Source organism: Solanum pennellii, chromosome 1 (genome assembly GCF_001406875.1).
Source record: "Solanum pennellii chromosome 1, SPENNV200".
Taxonomy (NCBI): Eukaryota; Viridiplantae; Streptophyta; class Magnoliopsida; order Solanales; family Solanaceae; genus Solanum; species Solanum pennellii.
In genome coordinates, this window is record NC_028637.1 from 108,770,017 (window position 1) to 108,782,959 (window position 12,943).

The 12,943-nt window shown below is 34.0% G+C and overlaps 2 protein-coding genes across 3 annotated transcripts; one reads left to right on the top strand and one right to left on the bottom strand.

Annotated features, from left to right (window-relative positions):
- Positions 1-1,188: 1,188 nt before the first annotated feature.
- LOC107032330 (V-type proton ATPase subunit B 2) lies at positions 1,189-7,084 on the top strand. The gene is made up of 15 exons (XM_015233925.2): positions 1,189-1,349; positions 1,696-1,761; positions 2,792-2,847; positions 2,958-3,056; positions 3,178-3,237; positions 3,592-3,703; positions 3,796-4,004; positions 4,527-4,655; positions 4,766-4,903; positions 5,062-5,212; positions 5,314-5,396; positions 5,990-6,037; positions 6,130-6,183; positions 6,305-6,388; positions 6,478-7,084. Exons 2-15 carry the CDS (start codon positions 1,704-1,706, stop codon positions 6,661-6,663), a joined length of 1,467 nt encoding a protein of 488 aa, XP_015089411.1. The 5' UTR covers positions 1,189-1,349; positions 1,696-1,703; the 3' UTR covers positions 6,664-7,084.
- An 876-nt stretch (positions 7,085-7,960) lies between these two features.
- LOC107028687 lies at positions 7,961-11,635 on the bottom strand. 2 transcript variants are annotated; one of them, XM_015229968.2, is made up of 8 exons: positions 11,403-11,635; positions 11,197-11,307; positions 10,745-10,921; positions 10,367-10,435; positions 10,077-10,276; positions 9,143-9,558; positions 8,586-8,770; positions 7,961-8,454 (listed from the first exon to the last, which is right to left on the bottom strand). In XM_015229968.2, exons 2-8 carry the CDS (start codon positions 11,270-11,272, stop codon positions 8,078-8,080), a joined length of 1,500 nt encoding a protein of 499 aa, XP_015085454.1. In that variant the 5' UTR covers positions 11,273-11,307; positions 11,403-11,635; the 3' UTR covers positions 7,961-8,077. The 2 variants fall into 2 exon arrangements, with proteins under 2 accessions (XP_015085454.1, XP_015085376.1); XM_015229890.2 differs by having other exon boundaries at positions 11,197-11,316.
- Between the last annotated feature and the right edge of the window lie 1,308 nt (positions 11,636-12,943).

The window sequence follows — 12,943 nt, forward strand, 5'->3', positions numbered from 1 at the left end:
ATCAGCTTAACATTTGTAATAAGCAAGCAATCTTATATTTTTCTGGTTACAATTTTTTGAATGTTCCATCAAAATAATTCTGTATTTTTTTATTCTGCTACCTTTATAAGCAAGTTCTCAGTAGCAAGAAGTTAATATTCGATCATTACAAAATGCTTGTCTTTGACCTTCAAATATAAATTTAATTGCTAATATGAGTAGATCAATCGAATAATTAATGGCCCATTTCTGATCGTTTATTATTTTTGTCATGTTTCGATTTTTTGAGGGTTTCCAAATCACAGCATACCAGTCCAAATTAGTTTTAAGTGTTAGAGGAGGGCACGGCTTCTTGTTGGCCCCGCGCGACAATCATACAACTAGTGTCTCACCATTTGATTTCAACAACACATTTGGATTTCGGCATTTATCTCCTGCTACCACTTTCTTTTTCAATTAAAAATTGTGCATAATTTTGAGAAATTAAAATTTATTTATTCAATAAACAGAATTTAAACCTGATTTTGTAATTAAATTTTTGGATTTGTACTTAAATACTTCTCAATTATCAGTTATCAATAAATATATGTGAACCAACACGTGAATCCCGTGACGATTTCTTCTTCTTCTTTTTTTAATAATTATTCATTATTTATTAATACGATTAATTTAAATTTTTCTAAGTAAATTCATCATACAACATATTTTCATGTTCAGTATCCAAAGTCCGAACATCACACTCTCTGATGCAAGTAATACCTGTATTTATTTGTCTTTAATTATTCACATTCAATTTATTAAGATTTCATATTTTTTTTCAAAAAAAGGTTTTTATGGATATGAACAAATCAAATCTATAAAAAAAATAAAACTAATTCATTACCTACAAGTTTAGATAAATTCAATAATGTTTAGTTAGATGAATTCAATAATTTTATGAACAAAAACAAATAGATACTTTGTTTTAAATTATTTGTCTTATTTTATTTATAATTATTTTTAATAGATATATCTGTTTTTTAATTTAATTTTTTGCGATGTATTTAGAAATCATATGATTAAAATTTTTTAATACATTCCTAATTTAATATTAATAAATTCAAAAATTTACTCTATTTTTTAAAAAAATTTTCTTAAAAAATAAACAAATTAAAACGAAGGAATATGTAAATAAACAAAAGGGAAGTTCACGGGTAACAGCTCGACTCATGTAAGATGTTGATTTCCCTATCACAGTATTAACCCATCTCACGTTCTCATATATTTTCTATAAGAAAAAGTCCCAATTATTATCTCTGCCATTAGATCTCAATATCGTTTCTCCACGGTCCACCTTGCTCTCTCTCTGAATTTGTGATTGAGAAGAAGAGGTAACTCAGATCCATTCTCCAATCTTCTCTTTTTCATTCTGCAATTCGATTTCACCGAAATCCGATTTGTTTTTTTACTCACATCTGGTTCTAATCTGCTGATTCTGAGCTTACTTGTATGCTTTACTGTTCTTCCATCTCACTGTTGACTTTTGTGTTTGCCTTAATTTGTTATAAACTTTATTGATTTTTTGATGTTGACTGAAGTAAATAGATGTGTTTTCTGGACTGTTTGAACTGCATTTCTTCCTTGGCATTTTGATTACCTCTAGATGTTTGTGATCTGACGATCAACGATGAAATATTTGTCTCATTTTCTAACTTGTTATTTAATTGTGACATTCAGGTTAAAACATGGGTTCTGCACCAAACAGTATTGAGATGGAGGAGGGAACCCTGGAGGTTGGAATGGGTAAATTTTCTGATTTCTCCAAGCCATCTGTTTGCTAGACTACTAGTATATTTGGCATTGAGATGATGTTATATGTGCATCATGGCTATAATAAAACTTGTGTAGAAAATAACACTTAAAAAATTGATGATAAAAGGTTATTTCTTGTATGATTATATGATACTATGTGAATATCTCTTACTGTTGAGGTCAACGGGATTTTGTAAATTCAGATGCAATTTTTTTTAGCTTTTCTGTGTGGTTCCAACTTTATGGGATGTCATCCAGGGGACAATTCATATTGTACTTGATTTATCCAGTGGATCATCAAGTAAAAGCAGATGATTTTGCAGCTCTGTTTTTATTCATTGGTTTTGTTGAACTCAATGCAATTCTAATAACCGATGTTATATGGAGTGAGTTGGGCCTCTAAGACCCTATATATCCACAGGATCACTGTCATTTGAATATTAATGTTTAGATGATTTTTTAAGAAACGTTGTTGTCAAGATTAGTTCCACACATGAGGCACTAGTTGCTTACAAAAAGGATAAAATAAGAGAAAATTGTCTGAAATGGTTTGACTACGTTATACATATACTTCTGAATGCATCGCTAAGTAGGTGTGATACTATGATTTCTGTTTGTTCTTTTAAGGAAGAACTACGCTATGGTGATTGAAGGGGTTAAAAGTGAATAAGGGTAGAGCTAAAACATATGAAGGTTCACTAAAGTCTTACAATCTTTTGAAATTTATTTTGACTTAATGAAGGACAAGATGTGGTGGTAGCAAATGATTGGCACTAACTAGTAGAGATTTAATGCGTAGTTGTTTAAATACTCTTATATCGGTCTAATGTTTGTCAGGACTGTTTGGTATTGGAACGGAACAGGTTCCTATGGTGTGGAGTGGATATTGAGGCTTCACATAGCCAAACTCAACTAGTTTGATGTTGTTGCATTGTTTTTGTGTTATATATAAACTCTTAAATTATTATTTCTGCCAGTTAAAAGTTTGTTGGCAGATTTCTAACAGTATGTATAATTGCAGAATATAGAACTGTCTCAGGTGTTGCTGGACCATTGGTCATCCTAGACAAAGTGAAGGTAATTGTTGTGTGCTTTGATAATGTCCTTTTCTGTTTTTCCTTAGTGTCCTACTTTATTGTACTTATTTGTGTTGATGAAACTGGAATATTCATGTATGATCTTATCAGGGACCCAAGTATCAGGAGATTGTTAACATTCGTTTGGGAGATGGAACTACCCGGCGTGGACAAGTTCTTGAAGTTGATGGTGAAAAAGCAGTTGTCCAGGTTCTTTGGAATCACTTTTGCTGATCTAGTTGTCTGCAATTTATAATGTGCTCCTTTGTGTTTAGTATTTTTATAAGGTAGTGCAATCTCCTTAAGCACAGTCATTTTTCCTTCTTCCCAGGTTTTTGAAGGAACATCTGGAATTGATAACAAATACACAACTGTGCAGTTCACTGGGGAGGTACACAGCAGCTACTATTTGTTTCTAGACTTCATTCATAGAACCCAAATATGTAAATCCTGGTTAACAAACCACGCTCTGAAAATTTCACATTCTCAACTTTCTTTAGCCTTTAATTTTTTCACTTGCATTTTCATCTTTTACGAACTCCTGTATTACAGAAAGCAGTCAATAGTAAGCATGAAAATGTTTGCTAGAGTAATCCTGTATTTGCAAATGGAGAAAATAATGAAAAACCAGATGGATCCTAAGATGGAGACAAGTGGATTTTTTGTATAGTACTGGATATGTTTTTGTGTGGTGCTATCATTTTGTATTTGTGCTATTTACTAATAACATCAAATATGCTTTCAGGTCTTAAAGACACCAGTGTCTTTGGATATGCTTGGCCGCATCTTTAATGGTTCTGGCAAACCAATTGACAATGGTCCTCCTATTTTACCCGAAGCTTACAGGGATATTTCAGGCAAACACTGAGCTCTGGATAGTCCATTATTTTTGTTTTTTTATTTGTGATTTCTCTCTAACCTTATCATATGTGTTATTTGTCAACCCTAGGAAGTTCTATCAACCCTAGTGAGAGAACATATCCTGAAGAAATGATACAGACAGGAATTTCCACAGTAGACGTCATGAATTCAATTGCTAGAGGGCAGAAGATTCCTCTTTTCTCTGCTGCTGGTCTTCCTCATAATGAAATTGCAGCCCAGATCTGTCGTCAGGCTGGACTGGTGAAGAGGTTGGAAAAATCTGACAACCTTCTTGAGGTTAGTAGTTTGTCATTTTTCCACCAATCGTATCAAGTTCAGCTTGTATGTGTATTATCCGATTATTATAATGGAGTTGTTTAAGTATATTGATAACAGAGGTCTGCTACATTCCTTGAGAGTTGAATGGCCTTTGAAGATTGTGCTTCCACCTAGCTAAATGTTTCTGACTTTTGTTTGAAACTTTACCACTATCATGACTTGATTGGCTTACATTTGCTGCATGATCACCAGATTATGTCCAATTGTCACAAGACCTAAATGTGTGTGCACATTTCTCTTTTTCTTTTTGCCTTCTCATGGAGTTCATTAACATATAACTTGAAATCAGTCGCATTTGTCTTCCAAATTAACTAGAGCTTAACACTTAAGAAAGTTTAACTAGTTAGTTCCTCGTGTGTTGCTTCTCTAATCTAACAATGAACAGCTGGATAGGCGCTTTTATGTATCTCTGTTCAGTATGCATTTTGGTTATTGTATGCAAATTGACGTAATTCTCACTTTGTTTGCTTGATGCCAAAGGGTGGTGAAGAGGACAATTTTGCCATAGTCTTTGCTGCTATGGGAGTCAACATGGAAACAGCACAATTTTTCAAACGTGATTTTGAGGAAAATGGATCTATGGAGAGAGTGACACTTTTCTTAAACCTGGTAATGCTTGCATTTTTTTACATGAAAAATAGTGATATTTCCTTTTGTGAAAACAAATGCAGCTATTGAAAGTGAATTTCAAGTGTGACTGGAATATTATGGTTTTGCAGGCCAATGATCCTACTATAGAGCGTATTATTACTCCCAGGATTGCTCTGACAACGGCAGAATATCTAGCATATGAATGTGGAAAGCATGTGCTTGTAATTTTAACTGATATGAGTTCATATGCTGATGCTCTTCGTGAGGTATTGTTCATGAAGTGTATCTTGCAATCATGATTCTGTATTTTTGGAGCACTTTTGGACCTTAAAATAGATTCAAATGGTTTACCTGTTGTTACCTTTTCTGGGGGACTTCTTTTTCTCAGACTTCTGGAACCATAAAACTATAAATTGTCCTACAGGTATCTGCTGCCCGAGAAGAAGTGCCTGGAAGACGTGGATATCCTGGTTATATGTATACCGATCTGGCAACAATCTATGAACGAGCTGGACGTATCGAAGGACGAACGGGCTCCATCACACAAATTCCGATCCTGACCATGCCTAATGATGGTAAATCACAAAATCCTAGCCAGAAACAATTTGCTTTTGTTACTACTTTGCTTTCTTATATATATATTGATGGATCTCTAATTCTCTTATTATTTGAACAGATATTACACATCCAACCCCAGATCTTACAGGTTACATCACCGAAGGACAAATATATATTGATCGACAGCTTCACAATCGGCAGGTATGTTACAAGTCTCCTGAACTGACTACTTACGCACACCAGTGAAGGGGAACTATTTCTGAATGTTAGAGGAGATTTATAAAATGAACTATTGTTCAAACTAATATAGGAAGTGTTTGCCTTTTCAACACTCTCTCTCTCTTGATTTGCTCCTTTTATTTGACTCTTGATCATTTTTATTTGATTCTGGGATCATCTGAATAAGATTGTGCAGAACCTGAGATTTCATACTGAACTGGATTACTGCTTAGTGACTCAGCAGAGCTTGTGATAAAAAAACACATTCATTTTATGATTTTGCATTACTAGGAGGATATGCAATTTTGCGTTACTATTTTTAAGAAACTAAAGCTAATGTAGTCTAAAGGTTTTGCTTTGGGATAAATGACCCATTGCTTGCTGAGGCAAGTTATATTCCTCGAATTGACTAACCAGCAAGTCACAGCAGTGGAAGGTTCTCTTAATTGAGATTAGCTATGAATAAAGCTTATGAGTGTGGATGTTTGGAATATCTTTACATTCTGAACAGTGTTTGGCTTATGAACAGAAAAAAATATCTAATGATTGATTGTCTTTCCTGTTTGATTTAACAGATATACCCACCAATCAATGTGCTTCCATCCTTGTCTCGGTTGATGAAGGTAAGCTTATGGATCTGTTTAGATATCAGTATTTCACAAACTGAGAGGACACGAAACATGTGAATGTTAATTTACCCTTAAAACTTCTGCAGAGTGCCATTGGTGAGGGTATGACTAGGAGGGATCATTCTGATGTGTCCAACCAGGTAAGAATTTTTTTTAGTACTGATGTGTTTCATCACTGTTCCTTCATCATCATATGTTCAGTAAGATTGATAAATATTTCCAGTAAATGATGCTTAATGTTAGTAATTTAAAAAATTTCAGCTGTATGCAAATTATGCTATTGGCAAGGATGTCCAGGCAATGAAAGCTGTGGTTGGAGAAGAAGCACTGTCTTCTGAGGATCTGGTTTGTAACTTGAGATAAATTAGTTGAGCTTTGTTCTGGCCCTAATATCAACAACTTTTCACTAATTAAATCTTTCTTGAATAAATCAGCTTTACTTAGAGTTTCTTGACAAATTTGAGAGGAAGTTTGTTAGCCAAGGAGCCTATGACACCCGCAACATATTCCAGTCGCTTGATTTAGCTTGGACACTCCTTCGCATCTTCCCTCGTGAGCTTCTCCATCGTATCCCTGCAAAGACCCTGGATCAGTATTACAGCCGTGATGCTTCTAATTGAAGGAGCCAGCTATGTACTTAATTACCTGTGTTGACTGCCTTGGAATGAGCTTGATGATACATATGTGGTTTTCCTCGTTAAATTAGGAATCTCCTTTCAGCTCAACAATAAAAGCTCTCTACTGGGTTCCCAGAACCAAGGTTTTCCGGCATTTGCAAGACAATTATATTCTTTTGAGAACCAGTTAAGTCGTGGTGTAATTTATTGTGTTGTGTTATCTGCAGATATGGCAGGGTTTGGGTTCCTTTTAAGATTCTACATCAGTTGGGGTTTCTAGGAACTACAAAACCCTTGTTATATATTGTGCTCTTTTTTTTTTTTGGTTTTATGTTGGACCGTGAACTAATTCTTTGGCATCTTTTTGAATAATGCTGCCTTTTGTGAGCTTCTTTTTTAATAATGGCAACTTCAGTTTAAGATATTTCAGGTAAGCATAGAAATGTACTTATCCTTAATAATGGCAAATTAAGTCAAATTCTGCATACCTGAAATTGCTGCACTTGAAGGCTTGTGCACGCTCACTGTGTATGTCTATTCTGCATTGGATTTTTTACTCTTTCAGACACCTTGTTTGTGACATAACCTACAATGCTGAAACATAGAAGTGAATATCATCTGATCCTCTTTATACTTTGCTGCCTGTGAGGTATATAACTCACATCTTTATCCAAAATCCGGACAGGTATTCAAACGTCAAATACCTTGTCAATTTCTAAGAGGTCGGGTCCATCATATTTGATTGAAGTATAAATCTTTTGTAATTTGAAAATTTTGAAGTCGAAAAAAGAAATATTGTTCTGGACATGCATTGACTGTAAACCAAACATTGATCGGCAAATAATGCCTTTATTTTGCCTTCAATTGTTGTTTGCAACGGTACTTTTATTTCATTATTTCCCAAACGCGTGCTTACAATATCAAGTACCAAGTGAAATCTGTTTCTCCAAACAGGCGCTAGGAACACCATATTTGCTGGAGCTATGACAGACAGACAGACAGATATTGCTCGGATAGTTTAAGCAACTTAAAAAGAGCTGTATTTGCCACTAACCCCTTGGTTTAAAAAAATCCATAAGCGGTCAATGTGTTTCTCTTTTGGTGTGTGAAATCGTGTGTCTCAATATTTATGGGATAATGAACACTATGAAACAGAAATGGTACTCGCGATTTGACCTGTCAGGGAAAAAATGCACCCAAAGAACTTCAATAGCCTCAATGCTCTGTGCAGTTGGTGAAAGTCCCACGCAGACTAGTTTTTCAGGCGAGGAAAACAATAGATTCAGACATGTTCTCTTCGTAACAAAACCTCAAAATTGATGAAGCATAACACAATGTATTACAGTGTTAATTCAGAATTTGGTGAAGAGATAACTCTACAAACCAAATGTGAAAATACAAACGGAACTCTCCCAACTCATCCAGCTTTTGAAGTTCTCTTTACAGATGGTAACACAACTGAATCAAGATCCCCTGGATAAGGAGTCCACAACCCTAATCCTCCCCTACTCTCTTTCAAACCACCTGTTTTATCCTTCTTGAATTCATCCAAAGATTTTACCCACTCTACTTTGGATGAATGTTCGCGGGTATGATTGTGCAAAATAAAAATGGAATTATACTCACAATTAGGGAACATAAAAAATTTGAACAGGCCTCCTAACCTATAGACAACATATCCAAAGCTCAACTGATCTCTCGGTGTGAAGAGATGAACTTCATTGAACCACAAGCAACTAAACAAGTTACTCAGTGCGGTATGTTCTCGTATGATAACAGCTCCTTCTGGAATATCTGCAATTACCAAAGAGTTTTCACTATAATGAAAATATATGAGAAAAGACTAACAAGAAAGAATTGATGTCCTGGAGAAGATGACAATCCCCTCTTAATGATTGGAACATACAGCAAAGCCTTTAGCTTACCACTAGGAGTACTTTTCTTTGGATTCCATGGTTCCATTCCCTCGTAGCGATATATCTTCATATGAAGATCAATCAACGGACGAGCATATCGTTTTCTCCTTTTATTCGCATCAGCCTCTTCATACACATTGCGGTGATGCTTGTGCTGAGCAATTGCAAATGTATTCTTCTCACGCCACAAGTATCTTCAAGTAGCCATTGTCTATGTTAGACTACTCATGCTCAATCAAGATCCAGTACTTTCTAAATAAAGGAGACTTTTCTTTGTTTGGTTAAAATTTAACAAAAGGAGATTAACAAGACAGAAATCGATGTACAAGTAAAAACTGTAGCAGAGTAGGTATCAGGCAAACAGTTCTACTGGTTTAAGGCTTAGCAAGTCCTGAATCAACCCATTATTACTTAACCACATACTCTTCCAGTTCCAATAATTTGACAATCCACGCAATCAATTTCATCCAAAAGGAGAAGGAAGGGGGGAGATAACCGATAAGGAACATAAAAGCGAGAGCAACATAATTGGGCCTTAACATGAGGTACCGTCACTAGTATATTACCTTTCAAGTAATAGCAATGGGTCAACTATCAGCTCCATTTTACCATCAATCCAGATACTGTACTGTGCTTGAGGAAATAATCTGTGGGTTAATATTTTGGGGACTTTTCCATTCCTTCTGGGCTCATCATATGGAGGATGCTTCAATAGAATCAAACGCCAGATACCAACCCATTCTCCCCCGTCGTTGTCCTCTCTAACAGTAACATTTTTCTTGATGAACTCCAGGGATACTTCATCGACAACCATAAGAAAGCAAAAGAGCTTCTGAGAACGTGTACTTATATTTGATGGCTGGTGCGGTGTATCATATCCATCAAAAATACCAGAGGCAACAACAAATCGACATTTCTCGACAAATTTGACGTCTTTCTGAGCCATTTCTGCACCACCATTTCGTATAAATCCACAGTGCACCTACAGATGAATATATCTCAAAGATATGAAGCAGTAAACTCAAATTGTTCTCGACTCCTGAGAATAACAAAAGGAAATCAAATCCTCAAGAGTTACGAATAAGGGTGCCCTGAATGTGTAACATATTTCATTCCTCTTTCCTAATAAGCTGCATAATTAATAGAATAATAGCCACATTGACTTGTGAGTATGGTAGTCTTTTCCAAGCTATATTGTTAATGTTATCAGTGGGGAATGGAGCACACTTATCTCATCATAGTTTATTGATTACTATATGAAAACACATCTCAAAAAATAAGGTGTATTGTAAAAAACCTAATTTGAACTCGAACTGTAGTAATATACCAAAAGCTAAAGGTAGATTTTATTTTCAAATCATTGTTCACTGCTCCTTATATGAGCAAATTTGGTCTTTACCAAAAGTCTAAAAAAGGAGTGGCTGGACCTAAATGCAACAAACAGGTACAGAAACAGCTGAAGCTTAAAATTAAGTTAGATTAGACGGTATGTTTACTTACCTTCATGGTTGGTTTTACTTTAAAGCTCTCATCTCTCTGTTGCCATGTTATATGTCCTCCAAATAAAGGTGGTGACTGAGATCCATTGGTTTCTGTAAAGTCCTCCATGAAGTAAGACAGTGATTGCACAAATTTTTCGGTGGATCTCTTTTGTGGAATGACAATCTTATTCGGGTCATCTGCTACAGGAATAGAACAACCTACACAAATACAAGAGATAAAAGAGTAACCTTAACATTTCTCCTATACATTTAATACAAGAATTTGAATTTACAAATTGGGAAACTCACGATGTGGAGGTGTCACAAGTCCCAGGCTCTGTATTGCTCCATAAATTACACTGCTTTTGTTACAAAGGGCTGTTTGAGACGTAAAATGCTTAGGTTGCTAATTAACTTCTGAAACAAAAATTGGCAGTAACAAGATCATACATACTACTTCCAGCTTTAAACATCGTGGTTCCATTAACCATAAAGTTAAGAGAACTTGTGAAAGAGGGTAATGTTTTGTGCATATTCAGATTTCCAGGTGCTAAATATGCTAGGTTTTACAAATGGGTTTGAAAATGATTAACCACATCATCAAAAGTAACTCGAAACAAAAACATAAGTGGATGCTACCATAAATATGGCAGAGGAAAAGAAAACAAGAAGGTGTAATGCAGTTACCTGAAAAGAATGCGATAGACGACTGGCAAGACCAAGCGTGGAATAACAATGCGGTTAGAATGAGCAGACCCCAAATAATTCCGCCCACAAGAACCAACCGAATGAAACCCCTTTTCCATATAATTTTCATAGGAGAGTCTTGGTATGACTTCCCACTTGCAAGGCCTTCCTTACCATCTACATTCACAACAAAAAAAATCTTCAATTTCAACAGAATGTAAGACACCATTTATCATAATTATACCATACTGATTTCCAGTTCAGGTTCAATAGTTACTACTCTTGAAGTGCCACAATGCAAGACACCCTTTATCATAGTTGCACTAATTTCATATTCGGTTTCAACAGCTATAGATGCAGGACACCTTAGAATAAATTTCTCTATATTACTTTAAAAATTTCGAAGAATTAAAAAAGATTTAACAAATCAGTAAGTCAATATTTTGGTTTACCTCTAGATTGAAGATAATTACGGTCTGTCCTTCGGCTAGCTCTTGAAGAAATGGAAGGCAGGAAATTGCTATCCATACTCAATACATTATGAGGGTGATTAGAATGATGCACTGCCAAATCTTGCAAACGCATAAAAAATTAGAACCCCATATTCGAAAACTAATCAAGATTAACACTTTCTTGAAATGGGTTTTGAGTTTGTTACCTTTCAGTTTGATAAAAATCGAAGATAAGCAGCTTTCTTTAACCAGATTTTGTGTCAATCAATGGCGTAATGTCGAAATTGAAACAAGAAGGGTGATTTTGATACGATCTGGAAATAGCTTGAATTTGAGTTGCTTGCTTAGGTTGTACGCTGGGCTTTGGATGGGAGACGCAGTTATTAATTTATTTATTCAATGCGCTTCTCTTGAATTAGAATGAGGATGCCGACAAATCTTGTTCAAGAGAGCATTAAAACAATGTCGTTTTACGGTAAGGCCATTATTTTCTAAATTTGTCACCATATTTAATTAAAATATTTTTTATTTCATTTTTCATATATATAAAAAATCTTTTATTAATAATAAAGGTATTTATTCAGAATAAAAATTAATTCAAATATCTAAATGAAATATATTGACTTATTTAAAAGACGATCATGTATTAAATTTAGAAATTATATATTTTTTCAAGGAACTAATCACTTCGCTATTGAGAAAAATATAATTTATATATAAAATAAACTTAATTTATAGTTCTATTAAAGATCAGAAGAAGACAGTTTGGACATTCATAAGATTACTTTAGTTCTAATCATAATACATTTTTGTAGTATGCGGATGATTAATAAACACATACTATTGCTTTATAAAATAGCATTATATAGAGCAAAGTTGATCAGTATAAATAAGGACAGAAAAAAATGACAACGAAACTCATTTGATGTTAAACATAGGTTGACAACAACTAAATTACTAATCACCAGATAGTGGATACAGAGAGGTTGATTGGATCAACTTGTTTTCTTTCTGAGCAAAAGAAAATTAGGAACTCAAAAATCTATTAAAACAAAGAAGAAAAGGTATTTTTTGGGCCAAAAAATAATTCTTTGATCTTGTTTAAAATTTACCCAAAGTTCATCTATTTAATGATTTCACCTAATTATATCTATCATTTTCCCTCATTAAACACAATCATGTTTTGGAAATGTATATTTTGCGGTAAGCCAATTATTTATATAATATAATTTTTTAAAAGAAAATATTGTTACTTATATTGCTGAAGCTTTCTAACTAATTGCAGTAATTGGTAATTATGCTATTAATATTTTTTGTTGAAATAATGTGTTATGCTTTTTAGATAATGTATTATCTATTTCATTATAAACATAATAATTTTGTGCTAAAGTGTTTTTATATAATTTTAAAATTTATAAGTAAAAATTATATTCATTTTATTTTTATAGAAAATGAAATATATTTTAAAAAACTATAATAAACAAATATTTGAAATTATAATCCGGACTCTGTCCCAAATCTCTAGGCTAAAAAGCTTAATGACAAACTTTTGATCCAAATGCTTTCAAAACTGACAATCTAAAAAAAAGTTAAAAAAGTAAAATAAGAATTCCCTAAATTAGCAGTAATTATTGTTAAACCCAAAAAGTTTTACTGTATCTTTTTTTTAAAAAAAGAAAATAAATGTAAAAAGAAGGGAATAATACAAGTCGGACAAAAGGGCAGCTCTAGTCTCCACTACACACAT

What these genes read in the sequence shown, in the direction of transcription:
- LOC107032330 (XM_015233925.2), top strand. Translation starts at nt 1,704, where the DNA reads ATGGGTTCTGCACCAAACAGTATTGAGATGGAGGAGGGAACCCTGGAG. An exon ending in AACCCTGGAGGTTGGAATGG is followed by an intron (nt 1,762 to 2,791) that starts GTAAATTTTCTG and finishes GTATAATTGCAG; the next exon opens with AATATAGAACTGTCTCAGGT. An exon ending in ATTCTGATGTGTCCAACCAG is followed by an intron (nt 6,184 to 6,304) that starts GTAAGAATTTTT and finishes AAAAAATTTCAG; the next exon opens with CTGTATGCAAATTATGCTAT.
- LOC107028687 (XM_015229968.2), bottom strand. Translation starts at nt 11,272, where the DNA reads ATGGATAGCAATTTCCTGCCTTCCATTTCTTCAAGAGCTAGCCGAAGG. An exon ending in TAATTATCTTCAATCTAGAG is followed by an intron (nt 10,922 to 11,196) that starts GTAAACCAAAAT and finishes TTGTGAATGTAG; the next exon opens with ATGGTAAGGAAGGCCTTGCA. An exon ending in AAAGAAAAGTACTCCTAGTG is followed by an intron (nt 8,455 to 8,585) that starts GTAAGCTAAAGG and finishes TGGTAATTGCAG; the next exon opens with ATATTCCAGAAGGAGCTGTT.